The sequence below is a fragment of the Anser cygnoides genome, chromosome Z (genome assembly GCF_040182565.1).
Source record: "Anser cygnoides isolate HZ-2024a breed goose chromosome Z, Taihu_goose_T2T_genome, whole genome shotgun sequence".
In the NCBI taxonomy this organism is placed as follows: Eukaryota; Metazoa; Chordata; class Aves; order Anseriformes; family Anatidae; genus Anser; species Anser cygnoides.
Genome location: NC_089912.1, coordinates 7,228,338 through 7,244,321, shown reverse-complemented (window position 1 = coordinate 7,244,321; position 15,984 = coordinate 7,228,338). Strand labels below are relative to the sequence as shown.

The 15,984-nt window shown below is 50.2% G+C and overlaps 1 protein-coding gene across 3 annotated transcripts in view; it reads left to right on the top strand.

The window, feature by feature from the left end:
• Positions 1-8,522: 8,522 nt before the first annotated feature.
• VCAN (versican) overlaps positions 8,523-15,984 on the top strand; it is a 118,733-nt gene continuing 111,271 nt past the window's right edge. The window contains exons 1-2 of one of the 3 annotated variants that reach the window (XM_013191796.3): positions 8,523-8,752; positions 15,723-15,798. In XM_013191796.3, coding sequence (XP_013047250.3) covers positions 15,729-15,798 — 70 coding nt within the window. In that variant the 5' untranslated portion in view covers positions 8,523-8,752; positions 15,723-15,728. Of the gene's footprint in view, positions 8,753-8,835; positions 8,941-15,722; positions 15,799-15,984 lie in introns of those variants that run through there. The other 2 variants (XM_048045690.2, XM_066989062.1) reach the window with 2 other exon arrangements.

Genomic DNA, 15,984 nt, shown 5'->3' with positions numbered 1-15,984 from the left:
CCATGTCCTCCTTCGTCCAACGAAGGGAGGCAATGAAGATGACGGGGTAAAGAGGGATGCGGGCAATGGGAGAGGGTGGGTACGAGCGGATATCTGGTTGCAGCGTGGATGATGCAGTGTAAATACATCTGTGCGTGCATTAAGAAATGTATGAATCTTCTGTAAGCCTTCCTGTCGGCATCCCACGTGATCCCCTGAGCCACTCGGGGCTGTGTAAAAGAGTCCACTGTTCGCCAGGGAGCCGAGGGCAGCCTCTGAGCGTGGAAAAAGGCACATTTCACTTATCTTCCCTCCTCTCCTTGTGCCCAGATGCTTTGCAAAACAAACAAGCTACATCTTTGCGTATCATAGCCAGAGGCAGGTATCAGACTACACCCGCTGAAAGCCTCACTGTCTGGGGCAGTGAGATTCAGCAAGGCTTGGCCGAGCTGCCCGTGAGCCTGCTGCTTGATTTATGTTTTCAGATGGAAACTATATGAAGCTCTTAGTTATGCCTGGTGCTCTGCCAAAATAAGTTTGACCCAAACTAGGCTTTTAGAAACTTAAAACACAAGGTGAAATGTCATGTAAGCCACAGTAAAACCTGGCTTCTTCTTCTTTCTTTCTTTTATTTTTGCTTTTTGAGGAAGCGTACGCCTTCTCGGGCCCGTCTCTGAAGATCTCGCTGGCGTTTCCCCGCGGGTGCTGCGGGGCAGCAGCTGCAGGTCCTGTCTGCCTTCCCGGACATTTTCCCTGGTTGATCCCAGAACCGAGGCGAGGAAAGAATGGGGAACTGAAATCCGTGTTTTCAGGAGCATGCTTTGCCTGCAGGGCTCTGGCGAGGTTCAGCAACACCAGCGCAGAGGTGCAGAAGCCAAAGTGCGCAGCTGAGAAAAACCACGGATGAATACCCCCGACCTTGTCATTTTAAAAAAATTATTTTTTTAATTTATATTTCGTCTTCCATCCCCCTCAGCCGATGGAGAAGGGCGTGCAGCCCTCTCCGGCAGCGCCCGGGGCCGCTAATTGCAGTAATTTGCAAGAAGGGAAGTGCCACCTAGCGGCCGCGGCCTCACGGATTTATTTCTCGGGACCAGTACGGGCTGCTCTTAATTCGTTATCGGGTGCCAGTGAGAATGGTGGCACCAGGCAAACACAGGGGGCCTCCTAGTCTAATTTAGAAGGGACAATAGAGCCCGGAGACCCAAGATGGATATCCCGAGTGCAGACGCATTCCTTTTAATTCTGTTTGGTTTACCAAATAGGAATTCCTCTAGGAAACCTCAACAAAGAGGTGGATTAATGAGAACCCTAGCAGAGAGTGTTTGCTGTATAAGCAATTCCAAGCCTAAGTAAAGCAAGGGGCAAAGTCTGATCAGCGTTCAGTACCAAACTCAAATAAATTCTGACAGAACTGGGTGAAAAATGCACCAGCTGCAGGTCAGCATGAAATGCTAACAGCCCTCAAACACTGGCCTGCCTATTTTCATTAAAAAGCAAACAGGGAGAAAAACAAACACGTATTTCTCCCCTGCCTTTTGTCATTCTCTGGCGTTTGTTTTGACACTCATCCTCCTTCCTTCAGCTAGGATGTCCCCAGGTTTCTCCCATTTTCGGGGCATCTCACTGTTCCTCAGCCCCCTTTGGCTGCACACAAGACCTCTCTGGCCACCAGCCAGGCCTCCTGTCCCTCAGAGCACATCTACCTTGCTGCCACCATGTAGTTCCTCCATCCCCATGGCTCCTCACATCCCCCAGTGCAAAATTATTTCACGCCTTTATGCATAAAAGCATCAAGATCCCCACTCCGAGCTGCCTCCAGCTGCTCCCCTGGAGTGTTTTGGGGGCATCCTCTCTCCTCCTGAGCCGACCTCAGCCTGCAGTGCGAAATCCTTGTTTAGTGCCAGAGGGGGAGGCTGCTTTTCTCCGAAGTGCTGTGTTGTAACAGCTTGGTCATCGCTGGCTCGCAGTAGCATTGTCCAAAGGACCAGCCAGCATTTGCTTCACCATGAGTTATTGCTTCCACGCTTTGGGATTTCCTCTAACTTATACACTCTGTATTGCTTTGCTTTGCTGATAGGCCCCATGCAATTTAGGGTTGTGGAATAGCTAATGGGAACTGGCCAGAAGGCAGTCTGCAGAAAGCAGGGTCCCCAGTCCTGTCATCCCTCCCCTACAATCCCGGGACCGTCACAGCCACAGCTTACCTTACCCCTCGTGCCTCTGTACAGGGGGATGAAAAGCAAAGAGAAGGAAGATGAGCTATCTCAGTGCTGTTGGCATGGAAATGTCAGTGGACAGGGCTATTGTGTTGAAGGTGTGTGCTCAGTGGGGTGTCCAGTTCAAAACAGAGGAGAGGACACCTCTGCTGTGCTCCTCTGCCAACATAACAGATGTGGTAGGTTCACTGGCATTAGCATGGGAAAGTCTCGTAAAGTTTATGTCTGATTTTATACAAAAAATGACATTTTTTAGCTCTTGTAGCTAATGTGATGATCACCAAAGTTGTTGCCATCCTTTCTCATCCTGGGAGACCCCACTCAGCACAATAAACCTACTGAGTATCCAGACACCAGAAAAGCCTTGTTTCATCCTTCCTTCACAGCCAAATGATAACAGCACGTGTCTTTGGGAGGTGGCTGAGAAGCACTTGGTGCCGACACTTGCCTGTAACAGAGACCTGGGGAGGTTGTGGTGGGAAATCAGAGCCTGAGGCTCCCTGGGTGGCAGACAGGGAGTCCCAAGTTGGGGCTGCAGAGGCGTTTTAGCAGCATTGCCTTGTGCCTGGCTTTCAGGGCGGGAGTGAGCTGCAGGTCGTGGTGTGCTCAGGGTGTGCTCCACAAAGGGATTCTCATTTATTGGCAGTTCCAAAATTCCCAATGTACTGAGCCCATCTCCCTGAAACATGAAGATTGCTTCAAAATCATGAGAGTCCTTCCAACCTGCTTACACTCTTCTCCCCGAGGTAGGTCTGCTTTCCCTGTAGATGTGGATCTCTTTCCTTGCCTCCTAACACCCTCCAAAATATCTGCATTTTTATTTTGATCTACCAAAAGGAGACCCTGGAGAAGAGAAGTAGAGACTTTCATGCACAATGGGGGACAAAGAGAAAGCCTGCAGTCTTCTTTATCTCCAGTTTTTAGGACCTTCCTTTTCCATTTTATTTCTTTGGTCTCCTTCAAGTGTGGCAAAGGAGAAGAAACTACTGATTGACACCTGTGGAGTCAGCAGGATCTTTCTAGTGATTTGGCGGGTTTAGGATTGATCTCATTGTGAATGTTTGCTGTTGTGTTAGCAAGGGATGAGAAGGCCCAGGAAAAAGAGATTAGTTAAGAAAATCTCTCTTAATCCATTTCAAGAGCTTACCCTATTGGTGCAGGACCAGACCCAGCAAGTTTGTTCTTTGCACAGAGATGGTACCTTCATATCATATTAAAAAAAAAAAAAAAAGTTATGAAAGGCTCATTTCATTTGGTGACCGTAAGCGAACAAAACCACATTTGATACTTCAGGATTACTTCTGCACTCAAGCTTGTGATGCAGCCACTGAGTTATCAAAACAAAAATAATGCATGTCCAGGATGGAGTTTATCAGAGGAAGCCCAGGACAGCAGGGATTAGCACAATACTTAACTTTGGCTCAAGTTGCCCCACGCTGATAAGTTGCTCGGTGTCTTCCCTCATTGCCTCGTGTCCGCTCCTCATAGGCATCACTGTTGAGAAGGACCTCGGCGGTGACCTCTTCGCTCTGACAGCTCCTCCCCAAAATCAGAGAGCAACTCTTCTTTGGAGAGTCCGGTCTGGCTGCATAAAGCAGACTGCTCCTTGAGCCTAACTTGAAGACAAAGCCTGAGCCCTGTGGGTGTATGGAGGAGCACCGAACACCACCAGCTGTCCAACACGGATTTCAGCGAGGCTAGCCATGGAAGCAAAGCCATTCTGCATGAGTAAAATAACCCAGCCTGGCCCCTTGCCTGTAGCGTTGGGGCAGAAACACTAGGGCAGAACAGAAGGCAGAGTCAAAACGTGGGAGAAGAACATATGGTTGTGCAGGGGGGTCTCTGCTCAGGCAAGTGATGCTGAGGTCCTCCGTGTCCCAGACCTCCTTTGGGTAAAGGACAGCTGCTCTGGAAACTGACTGTCTTTGTGTAGATAATGTGGTGTCTGCATCATTACATGTAATGCAGAAATAATACCTAACCATCAATTGTGGTTTGTTCTGATACCAAACGAAACACTCCGTTCGTAGCTTTTCATAGCTTAGTGCTCCCTCCTTTGCTACAGAGCTACGGAGTATAAATAGGTGGAGAAGGGTTTTGCCACAAAAGAAACATTGACATAAGACATCCAGTGTTCCATTTCTGAAAGTGGTTGTACTCTTACTACAGCTACCACTGCTGCTAAGGTTGACTCCTTTGAAGAGTTTTAGCTTGGCTCTGGAAATGAGCTTGACATGAAACAGGAAAGAGAATGGCTGGAAAAAGCTTTTCTTACATACGGTATCTGAGAACTTGCAAAAGTCCATTGTTTCAAAAGACTTTGTGGTTTCTGAAAACACGGTGGTTTTAGATAATGGAATCGCAGTAGAGCCAGGAAGCAACCTATGTTTCAGTACGTTTAAGAGGAAAATTGGAGCCATGGGCTCATTGCCAGCACAGCTGGCCCAGCACGGCTTGTTTGCAAGCAGAAGGGCACGGGAAGTTGGACCTTCAGGGCTGGTAGGCCAAACGGAGTAGCTCTGCAAAGATCTTTGATTTGCCTGAACTGACCTTACTGCTGCTGGCATCCAAACTACATGAATTATTTCCTTGACTTTTACATAGGGCTTTTCACACACAGCTGCTGGGGAGGGGGGAAAATGGGGAAAAAGCACATGAAAAGGCTAAAGAAAAGGTGTCTGTCAAGGGAGATGGCTCGAGAGAATCTATGCCAGATGAGAGAGTTTTTCCTTGATAGACTGTATTTCAGATTCACAATATTCTTTCAAGTGATGGGAAGCTTTTTTCTACACAGATGCTCAGTTTGATATTTGCATGTTGGCCATAGCCACAGTCTAATTAATTTCAGATATTTCAAAACAATGGTTTCTCATAAAGAACCATTTAGGGTCTGTGGTTCACATTTGAAATGATAACCATTGTTGAGTCAGTAACATAAAACCTGTGCTTAAAAAGTGTGTAATGAAAATAACATTTTTCATCATTTCTGGACTGCGATGTAGCTAAAAAGATTTTTTTTTTCTCTCTAACGATACATGCTTTAGGATTGAGACAAAGCCTAAACATTTTCCCTTTGTTGGGTTTTCTCACACAAATCTGAACATCTGAAAACAATGATTTGTCACGGGAGACATTTGGCAGCCTAAGCAAAGGTTTACTGTTTCTACTTTGCCTAAAATATTTACAGAGAAAAAATATCTGACATTCACAGTAAATCAGACAATGTTTCAGGCCTCTGACATAACTCATGGAGGAAGTCTGCGTGGTCTTGCTGAGAGGGGAGAGAAGGATTTCTGGTTTCTGGGTGCATTTCTGGGGGGGTTTGGGTCCAGTGCAGAGATGCCAGCTCTCAAGGAAAAAAGGGGCTCACGCAACAAGGTGGGATGAGAACACCAAGGGGTGGCCCAGGTCTGGTCTTCCAGCTCCTGGCCTCCCCCAGCCTCTCTCCTGGGGTCTCTGAGGGCCTCCCCTGCTCCTCAGCCTCCTTCTTCGAGGCCATCCCCTCCATCCCAGGCTGTCGCCCCCTGGGATGTCTCCCTGTGCCCCCTCCCCAGCCCCTCTCTCTGCCAGGACACCTTCATGACCTCCCTTTGTCCCACGGCCTCCAGGGCCTCTCCCACCACTGGCACTGTCCCTCCCCACCGTGGTGACAAGCCAGCCCGGTTCGGGAGGAGTGTTTTTTGAGGGGTGGGAGAGGCACAGCCTCTCACATCCGCGGGGAGACCCCAATCCTCCCTTCTCCAACCACCGCCAGCCTGCGCGGAGCCTCCACCCCGGGGCCTCGAGGCTCCGCAGGGGCGGCGGGAGCTCCGCGGCCGGGCTGGGGAGGGGGCGAGCGGGGCCCGCGGAGGGCGGGGAGGAAGAGGAGGAGGAGGAGGAGGAGCAGGGGGAAGGGGGTGGTTTCTGCAGCCTCCGCTTTCTTCTCGGCTCCCTGAATGAGCGGCTGGCTTGCTCGTCTGGCTACAAACAGGGTTCCGGCGTTTGGGGAGGGTGGGAGAAGAACGGTGGAGCAGGTCTCTCTGCATAAAAAATAATCTCTTGTTATTAAAAAATAATCTCTTGCCATAAAAAATGAGATGCATGTGAGCAGAGCCGGGGCTGCTTGGCGCTGGGGTAGCGCGGAGGATGTTGGAGGCTGCCTTTGGTTTGACCTTGGTCATGTACAATGTCTCCGTTTGTTCCCCTGGACAGTGCTTCTGGAGGGTGGCCTGGAGAAGGGGAGGCACCTGACACCCTTGGGTACCTTCTGCTCTCCCTTCCTGTGGCCTGGGATGGTGGCACGGGTGTCACCACCTCAACCAGGAGCTGAAGGAAAAGGAAGGAGCCATGGGGGCTGGTGGATGTGAGGGGTTGGGTTGATCCAGGGGTGATCCGGAGAGATTCCCAGGTTATGTACGTCTCCTCAAGGGGTTTCACCTGAGGCCCAAGAGGGGACTGAGGTTGCCTGGGGAGAGGGGACAGAGCCTTATTTGTGGGACTCACACAACCTCCTCGGGGCAGGGAGAGCTGAAGGGGCTCATCTGAGACAATGCGGGAGAAATTCAATGTCAGTTTTCTTCTTTCATCCCAACATCATGCAGAGGAAGTTCACACAGCTTTGGCAGCGAGGGTGGGAAGGGGAGGCCAGGGCAGAGTAAGGAGCAGGGTTAGCTCTGATAGCCCCCTGCCAGCTGTTTGAACAGAACCGCAATGCCTTTGTCTGAATTTCCATCAAAAAAGCCTCAAAAATATGCCTGCAACTCATCATAGCACCCGGTTGAAAGCATCGAGTCGCGTTTCTACTGGCCGCATTGCTGCACAAGGTTTAGGGTTCAGGAGCCCCACAGCCCATTGCCACACAGACCTGCTCTGCTGGGATGGGGCATGGGTGGAGGCACAGGGAATGCACTGGGACTGACCCCACCAGCTGGGGACCCCAGGGTCTGGTGGGGTGGCAGAGGTGGGGATGTAGAGAAGGGGATCGGACGCTCCTTGGAGCCCTTTCTGGAAGTGAGCAGCTGTGGGTTCACCCTGCTTGTGGCACGCTCTGCGACAGCAAGGTGAGGATTTCACCCTATGGTCTAGCTCTGGAGAGGAGGCGAGGCTCACGCTGACCTGGGCCAGTGTAAGCCACCAGGTCTCTGTCTCCCCCTGTTTGGCTGTCATCTCCTCTACCTCTCTCTCCTCCGGCTTGGCACTGAGGGCCGTGTTTGGAAGCGAGGGCTCTGGGCTCTTTTCAAACCCACTGTCAGCAAGGCTCTAGGGACGGAGGCGCCGGAACAATGAGAGCGAGAGGCACCGGAGGAAAACCCCTCCTCTGCCTTCCTTGCGATGGTATCTCGGGTCTGCCAGACATGTGCCCAGAGCGGCGTGGTCAGACACACCTATCTCTCCAGGCGCTTCTTTTCTGGCTCCGGATTTACACCTTCCTGGATGAGGGGGCTGTGGCACGCGCTGCTCTGGGAGCCAGCGTGCCAGAGGCACTGCTTGTGCCAGGGTTTTGTGCCCGCTGAGAGGAGCCTTGGGTGTCTGCCACAAACCGGGATAGGTACACTGTGGGAAAGGAGCTGCCCGAGAAACACCCCAGACCCTTTATTAATTGGTAAAAGTCCCCTGTTACAGGGTGCTTTGGAGCTCTGCTTATGACTTCATCTCCAGGAGAGGTTTGGACAGCAAATGCAGAGTCTAATCTTAAGGAGAAAAAAAAAGGGGGGGGGGGGGTGGAATAAGAAAGAAAGAAAAGAAAAGTGGCTGGAGATGCGTAAAACTAGGGTGGAGAAGCTTGGCTCGGGAGGCTGCCGATGCGAGGCTGCCTGTGAATTGGCAGCGGCGGGGGAAGTTTGGAACAATCGCCAACATATTCTTTCATTGCAGCCTCCGCTGAGGTCGGGGAGGCAAAGAGGGGGGAAAAAAGGGATCTCGGTCCCAGCCACTTTCCCCATTGCAACCGGCTTCGGGAGCCAGAGCGGAGGAGGTCTCCCCATTCTCTTCCCGGTTAATTGTTTAATTGGGGAACAATGCGCGTCCTGCACCCGCCTGCCCCTCTCCGCGGGGCCGAAGCCGCCGAGCGCAGGGACCCGTCCGGGAGTCCCGGGGCGGGGGGCTCCGGGGGTCTGGGACCCCCAAGGGCTGCCCAGTGGGTTCCCCGCGGAGGGCAGTGCGGGTTTGTAAGGGGGGTCGCGGAGCCCCGTGCGGGAGGGCTTTGGGGTCTCTCCCGCTCCCAGAAGCTGCGGGAGTGCTGCGATTGCGAGGGAGGCTCTGGCGGAGCCTGAGAACCCTCCTCTCGCCGAGCCAGCGCCCCTCCTCTGCAGCGCTGGCGGTACAATGATATAATAATGATGGGTGGCTGAGCCTCGCATTTGAACTTGCAGGCGAGCTCCGTGCAACTCGGCGCAGCTCGGAGGCAGGTGCTCGGGGAGCAGGGGGCACCCCGGAGCCGGCCACCTCCTTCCAGCACCACGACCAAGAGGATTTTTTTTACTCGTTCATGCGGCCACTGGGATCTCTGGACTAGCCGAGCCGCCACACCGTGATTTTTTTTTTTTTGCAATCTCTGCAATACGCTACCTTTTAAGGTAACTATAACTCTTTTCAACGCGCTTTTTCTCTCCCCCCTTCCTTTTCACGCGGGTGCCGGCAAACACCTAGCTTTGTTAAATTTAAGACGATCGGTTGGCCGGCGGTACCTGGAGGGACAAAGAGTTGAACCGCAAACCTTGAGCGGGAGAGAATAGCAGTGATTGGCGAATTTAAACAACCTGGGGTAAGTTCAGCGACGCGCCGGGGGAGAGGAGAAGGGATGCTCGGGGACCCGCAAAAAAAACCCCTCCGTGCGCAGGAGAGAACAAAGAAAACTAAGAAAAAAAGATTTTGGGGTGGGAGCCCTGGCAGAAGTTTGTGGTGCTGGTTGGTTTGAATGGCCGGGAAGGTAGAACTGCACCTTGGTTTGCGGCGGGGTCCGGAGGGAGAAGGGAGGAAGCTGTTTTGTACGGACCCTAAATACACAAAGCGCTCGTGTAGCAGGAGCCACGGCAGTGCTAGGAGGGAACCCTTCCTGCCACCAGGTCTCTTCTTGTGCTGGGAAAAGCGTGTGCTCAGCCTCCTCCGCCCTTGTGTGCTCCCCCCACCCTCCCCTTCTTTTTCCTTTTTTTTTTTTTCCTTCTTTTCTCTTTTATTTTTTTTTAATTTCTTTATTTTTTTTTTCCCTTCCTTTCCCCGATGTTCCTGGAAAGCTGCTGTCGGGGCAGAGCGGGACGGAGGTGCTCAGGCAGCATCTCCCGGAGGAGGACGGCGAGCAAGCATCGTCCGAGCCACTTTTCCACCGCTGGAAGGGGGGTGGGTGGGTGAGGAGGAGGAGGAGGATCACAAGGTCAGCGGAGCAAAACGCCCCCTCTAACCCCCACGGCCAGCTTCTCGGGGGCACGGGGCACTGCCTTCCCCCGCCACTCTCCTTGGGTTTTCCTTTGTTTTACAAAAGAAAGTGAGAGAGCATCGTGGAAGGAATTAAGGGAGTTTCGACGGCGGGAAAAAGCGGGTGTGTGTGCGTGTGTGTGAGTGTGTGTGTGTGCCGGGGGGCGGCTCTGCCAGAGGCTCGGGTACCCCCAACAGGGAGGGGGCCCCGCGGGCAGACCCCTCCATGCAGCCCAGAGGTGCCTTCCCCACACAAAGGGGCGGCGGGGAGCGGCCGAGGGCCAGCCCTCATTGTCCCACTTGTCACGTCCTCCCGGCCGCCCCCTCTCCCGCCGGGCACCGGGATTAAGCCCCGAAGGATTTTTTTTCCCTCTTTTTTCCTCTCCTTCTTTTCCCCCTTTTTCCTTCCTTTTCCCTTCTCCCCCTCTTTCCCCATTTTTTCCTTCTTCTTTTCCTCTTTTTTTCTTTTCCTCCCTTTCCCCCCTTTTTTCCTTCAGTTTTTCCTTCCTTTTTTCTTTTTCTTTTACATTTTTTCCTTTTTTTCCCCATTTTCTTTCTTACTTTTTTTTCTTCTTTTTCTTTTTTTCTTTTCCATTTTAATTTTTTTTCCTTTTTCATTATTTTTTTCTCCCTTTTCCTTTTTCCTCCTTCTTTTTTTTTCCTTTTATTTTTCCCTTCTCTTTTCTTCCCTCCCCTCCCCTTATTTTTCTTTTACCTTTTCTTTTTCCTTTTCCTTTTTTTTTTTTCTTCTCCTCTAACCAATGAGTGTCGGAAAGTGTTGCAGAAACCCATCACAGGACAACCAGAGCGTGAATGTTGGGTGGTTTTCCTTTTTTTTTTTTTTTTTTCTTAAGGGAGGTGGCGGAGGGGGAGAAAGAAGGAAGTTTCCTTCCAAAAGGGGATGAGTAAGACTTGGCGGGCTGCGAGCCGCGCAGCGCTCTGGCGGCGGGGCGGTCCCGGGGGCCTCACGGGGGAGGGGGGGGTTCACCGTCTGCACCCCAAAATCTCCCCCCACCCCCTCTTCCCACCCAGAGGAGGGGATGGAGAGCGGAATGGGGCCTGGGGGCGGCGGGTCCGGCCGGGGGGAGCCGCCGCGGAGCCCCCCCGGGCTCTGTCGAGGAACGGGACGGGTCGGGGCGCGGCGGCGGCCCCGGGCGCCCCCTGGCGGGGGACGGGGGACCCCGGCCATGAAATGGTGGCAGGGAGGAGCTGCTCGGGGCGGGGGTCCCCGTCTCGGTGCCGTGCTAGGGGCGGCTCCCACAGAACGGGCCCGAAGCCGCCGGGGAGGAGGGCTGGAGCCAGGGGCTGGTGGCCTCGGCCCGGCTTGTCCCCCCGAGCCAGGGGGCACGGGGAAGGCTGTGGGGTGCTGGGAGCCCCCACACGCCTCGGACGGGTTCCTGGAGCATCTCCACAAGCCTGCCCGAAGGGACAGGGCCGCTTCTGGGTTAAATGAAGGCCTCGTGGGGACGTCCAGGGGCAGCTGCCAGAACACACTGTGCTCTGGTCAGCCTCCCATCTGTGTCCCACTGGTGGCTGGGATGGCCGGCAGCAGGCCAGGGGGCTCCCCTCCGTGCCCAGGGTGGCGAGGAGGGGATGCTGGAGGTGCCCCCAGGTCTTCCATGAAGGCCTCACGGAGTCCTCTGCAAGTGGTGATGTGCTGGGCAGATGCCACTGGTGAAGCAGACCGAGGCCAAGTCGGCCATGTGGCAGCGCGGCCTGCTAATTAATCACGTGGCCAAGGCATAGTGTCACTGGTAAAGTCAATTAAATGGCACTTACACTAAAGCTGATACGTGTTGGCAATTAATGGGCATATCATTGAAGGATCAGAGGCATGCAGACGCAGAATAAGGCACAGAGCATGTGTCTCTGAGGAAGGACGGCAGCCGTGAAGTTGTCCGCCACCGCTCAGCAAGCGGCAAGAGAGATGCTGCATGTGGGATAGGTCATTTCTAGCCTGCCCGGGCTTCGCTGGAAAGTTGTGTAATTTGCTGTTTTACCCATTAGTAGGAGCAGCAACCTCAAGTCTGTAGTGCCAGGTTCTCATAGGTGTGTTTTTTTCTTTTTTTTTTTCTTTTTTTTTCTTTTTTTCTTTCTTTCTTTGTATGAGCCTTACCTTCACTGTGCAGGTAAGGAGGGTAGATGGGTAGAGACTGCTTTTTGCAAACATATCCCACTCTCACAGTCCTGCTGTGGAAAATGTGCTGAATCAATGTCAGCACAACCTGAGAAGCTGCAGCCTTTTGTGACAGCGTCACCTCTAGGAAAGTAGCTAATGTCTCATTTTTCCAACTTTGGAGGAGCTGGGCAGACTTCTTGGTTGGTACATCTCAGTCTGTCCCACACTGGGACAATTCGCCGTCTTTCTTAACCCAGCATTAGAAAGAGAGACGTGATGTTCTCCCATCTGGTTAAATTAAAATAGCATTGGTGTGAGATCAAGCTTACACTGCAAACTAAGTGCAGGCTGGAATAAGGTCAGAACTTATTGCTCCTATGCCTCTCTGCTCTTGCAGGGAAGGTAGCAGCGCCTGCAAAAATAAGAGTTCTGTTCTTTCCCCAAAGAGAGAACCTCCCCTGCTAGTTTTTAAAGATGTGAAGTATATCAAGGACTTGGCATCTTTTGGTTTAAAAAAAAATTACTGTGCTCAGGGTTGCATCCAATTTAGAAATGTAGTGCAAATGACTACTGTGGATCAGTCTGTATGCAGTAGCTCCTAATAAACTGGACCAGTACAGCTGGACACTAGCCAGCAGGCAACCTGAGTGTGGTCACATGAAGTAAGACACCTTTTTTTTTTTTTTTTTTTAATAGAAGGTGGAAATTAAACACTTACTCAAGTCGTGCAGCCTTTAGTTGGCAGGATTTCCTTGCCGTGTCCATAGCATTATGGCTTTCTCTTCCTCAAGGTGTAATGACACCAAGGCAAAAAAAAAAAAAAAAAAAAGTGTATGGAAAAAGGTATGATTGGAAAGAGTTTGGCTAATTGTTGTGGACTTAGGGGCAGTACAGCAGCCAGCCAGCAGAGGCCTTTATAGAAGAGCCGGATGGGAGATACAATCAATTTTAGAGCAGGGATTTTGTCCATGAAAACAGTCAGCTGCAGTCCCTGGTACAAGGAGTGGAGGCAGGAGCAGCTCCATGTGATTGCAATGCCCTGCCTTGCCTGCAGCTCCTGAAGGAGATTGCTGAGGTCTGAAGAGCTCTGTGTTCTTCCAGGTGAGACTGCCTTGGGGGCTGAGTTGGGTATTGCTTTTTTCATCTGCTGCTTAGACAGGGCGATGGGGTAATTGCACATTTAATTCTGGCAGCTGTAGTGGAGCAGCACTCAGTAACCCAGGAGTGTTTATGGGAGCCTGTGGAGGACCGGAGTGTGAAAACCCTCATGCATGGCGTATTGCATGGGAGTCATGTTTGTGAATCTGAGGGGTGAGAATTGAACCCTTTCCCCAGCATTTTTCATTGCTTAAGGGCCTCAGGGTGGAGGAGATTTAAAAAAAGAAAGGGTTGAGAGGTGATTTTCCAAGTGCTGGGTGGGGATTTTTGGCAGGTGTCTCATATTGAACTCTGCTCAAATGAGTGCAATTTTTTTTTTTTTTTTGAGCTGTCCAAGCTCTCAGTGTAGCAGGTGTAATTTTAGCAGCCCTCTGTACAAGGCCAAGAGTAGAGATCACAACCATGAATACTCTGATGGTTTGGTACCACCTGGTCTTCAGCAGGAAGTTATCTCTCTGAAGTTGTCTTTTCTGTTTCCATATTTTTTTGGGGTATATGTGTTTTTCGTGGCTGAAAGCTGAAGATGTTGTTTTCCATACGATTCCTCAAATTGCCTTTATAATGCAGTCACCCATGCAGGGCTGGGGCTATGGTGCTGTGTGTGTATGTGCGAGGTGGAGAAGAATGGGATGATGAGATCCTTCCTACACCCTACAGCCACAGCACAAGGGAAAATGAAAGTCCTTTGCTAGTTCCTTTTTCTTTGTGAATTTGTTTGATTCCGTTGTTGATTCCCTTGTTTCTGGTTAGAAAATCCAAGGTTGCCTTCTGGGGGAGGAGGGAGACGAAGCATATGGGTAAACACAAAAAGCTAAACTTGTAAACAGTTTGTTCTAGGTTTTTGTTTAGCTGCTGATACAGCCAGTGTGTGACGCATGGGAAACACATGTGGACAGAGCAGCTCAAAGGGAGATCTGGAACCACTGTGCCTTCACAAAAGCCAGAGGTCTTGCTCTGCGGGTGGGTCCTGCATTCACCGTCTGTGAGGGTGGAGAATGCTGTGGTCTTCTCTTCTCCACTCTGTCTTTAGAGTGCTTGTGTTAGTCGAGGAGCTGCTCTGCAGTGGCTTTGGTGCTCGAGGCTTCACAGAAGCTTCAGGACACAAGCGTTACTTGAAGCGTCTTCTGGTTTGTGCACATCTGTAGGCTCACAGTGACCTCTTATTTTCTGAGATGTGTAATAACGAGGATCATTTAAGTCTTTATCTAAGCACAAAAATGGCTGCCTGTGTCTGAAAACTGGCCCACTGCTTTAGAAGGACTCTGACATCCGCAGCTTTTACCTTGTGCAACCTTCTTGCTCATGAGAGCCTTCCATAATGTGTTATGGGGGATTGGTATACTGGGCACAGAATAGATTTTTATCAAACTAATAACTGTAGATAGTTATTAAATAGCTACTTTTGTTTTCTTCATGTACAGCTTTGCTTGTGCAAATTGTGGGGAAGATAAAACTGTGGCTGGCGTTAAAGTCTTCAGAAAAAGTTTAATGGAGGATAGGGCTTGAACTGAATGAAGTCAAAGAGGTCTTGGTTCTTGTTTGGGATTCAGTCATAAAAATCCTGTGAAGTTAACATTGCCAAATCAGTGATATCACATCATGCTGTGAGCGCTCTCGAGTGGATGAAGCAGAGATGGGGCGTCTTTGGCAAGGCGCAGCCTGCTCCATGGAAAGCAGCTGTATTCTTTCCTCCACGCCCTGGGAATAGGCTGCAGCACATGTTTCTCCGTGCAACCGGCCAGCCCTGGCCATCCGCATATAGGGAATGAAAAACTCTTGGGTTTTCAACCCTTTTGGGTGGGAATTTTGAACACGATGCTGTTATGCTAGAGATTGCCTCACTGGAAGGGCTTGGTTTGAGATGTTTTGCATCTTTTCTTAACCATCCAGCCATTACAAGGTAGATGCCAATTCACACAGGCTCCTGTGAAGTTTGGGCTGCAGTTGTAATCTGTGTAGAAAACGTTCCTGAGGTTGAACATATCACCAGTAGCTTTCTGAAGAATTTACTCTGTCTTGCTGTCATGTTCAGGATAGCTTGCGGAGGTTTGTGGGTGTGTTCGTTAATGCTTTAATGCTAAAACCTTACATGTAAAGACTAAGGAATTAAAATGCTAATGTAAAAAATGCTAAAATATGTATATGTAACACAAGGTTCATAAAGATAACACAGGTCTGTATCTACTAAATCTCTATTTCGCTGTTCCATAAAGCAATTCAGCTGTGATGTCTTTGAGTTCAGGTTACTTGCCCAAGTTTAGAACCCAAGCAGTGTATTTTGGCAGCAATATCAGGAAACTTGGGATTTTGTGATTAAAAATTTTTTCTAAGGGCAGTGCTTGACAAACTGCTGCTGAAAGCTGTTCCCTGTGATGGCTAGATAGTGCATATGTGTAACTATGTGGAGGAGAAACTATTTATAAAAGCATTATAATTGTTGACATTTATGGGAATTGTAATGCTTTTGTTAGCGTGCTTCTTAATTTTTCAGGGTATTTGCAGATTCAAGCAAACCTTTTCAGAAGCTTTTCTTGTGAAACAGGTTGTTTGCTGGTGCTAAATGATAAGACAGTCTGTGTTACGATCATTAAGTTACCTGGGGGTTGGCTCTGAACTGGCAACACCTCACCAGGGAGAAGTCATTGTGTTGTACTCATGTACTGCTACCGCTGTATGGGATTAGGTTTAAAACAGTGAATAAAATGCCACAAGATCAGTATATTAAGGATTATTGTACTGTCCTGCTGAACATCTTTCTTGAGCAGATGACTGCTTCTAATGTCATTGATAAATGTTAAAGTACTGAATTGTCACACAATGTACTACTAACCACTTACTCCTTTTTTCTTTATTTGTAGGTCAAGATGTTGTTAAATATAAAAAGTATCATATGGATGTGCTCCACGTTAGTTATAACATATATGCTACCTAAAGGTAAGTCTGTTATACACCTTATCATTTATTAATATTTATTTTAGTGACAATGGGAGTCAGCATGGTCCAATTGGTAGAGTATTTCCCAGGACTCAGGAGATTTGGTTTCCGCTCTTGCCTCTGCCACTCTTTTTACTGTACTGTGTAACTAACTTTGTTTCTGTTTTCTCCCTATTGCCTTACTGA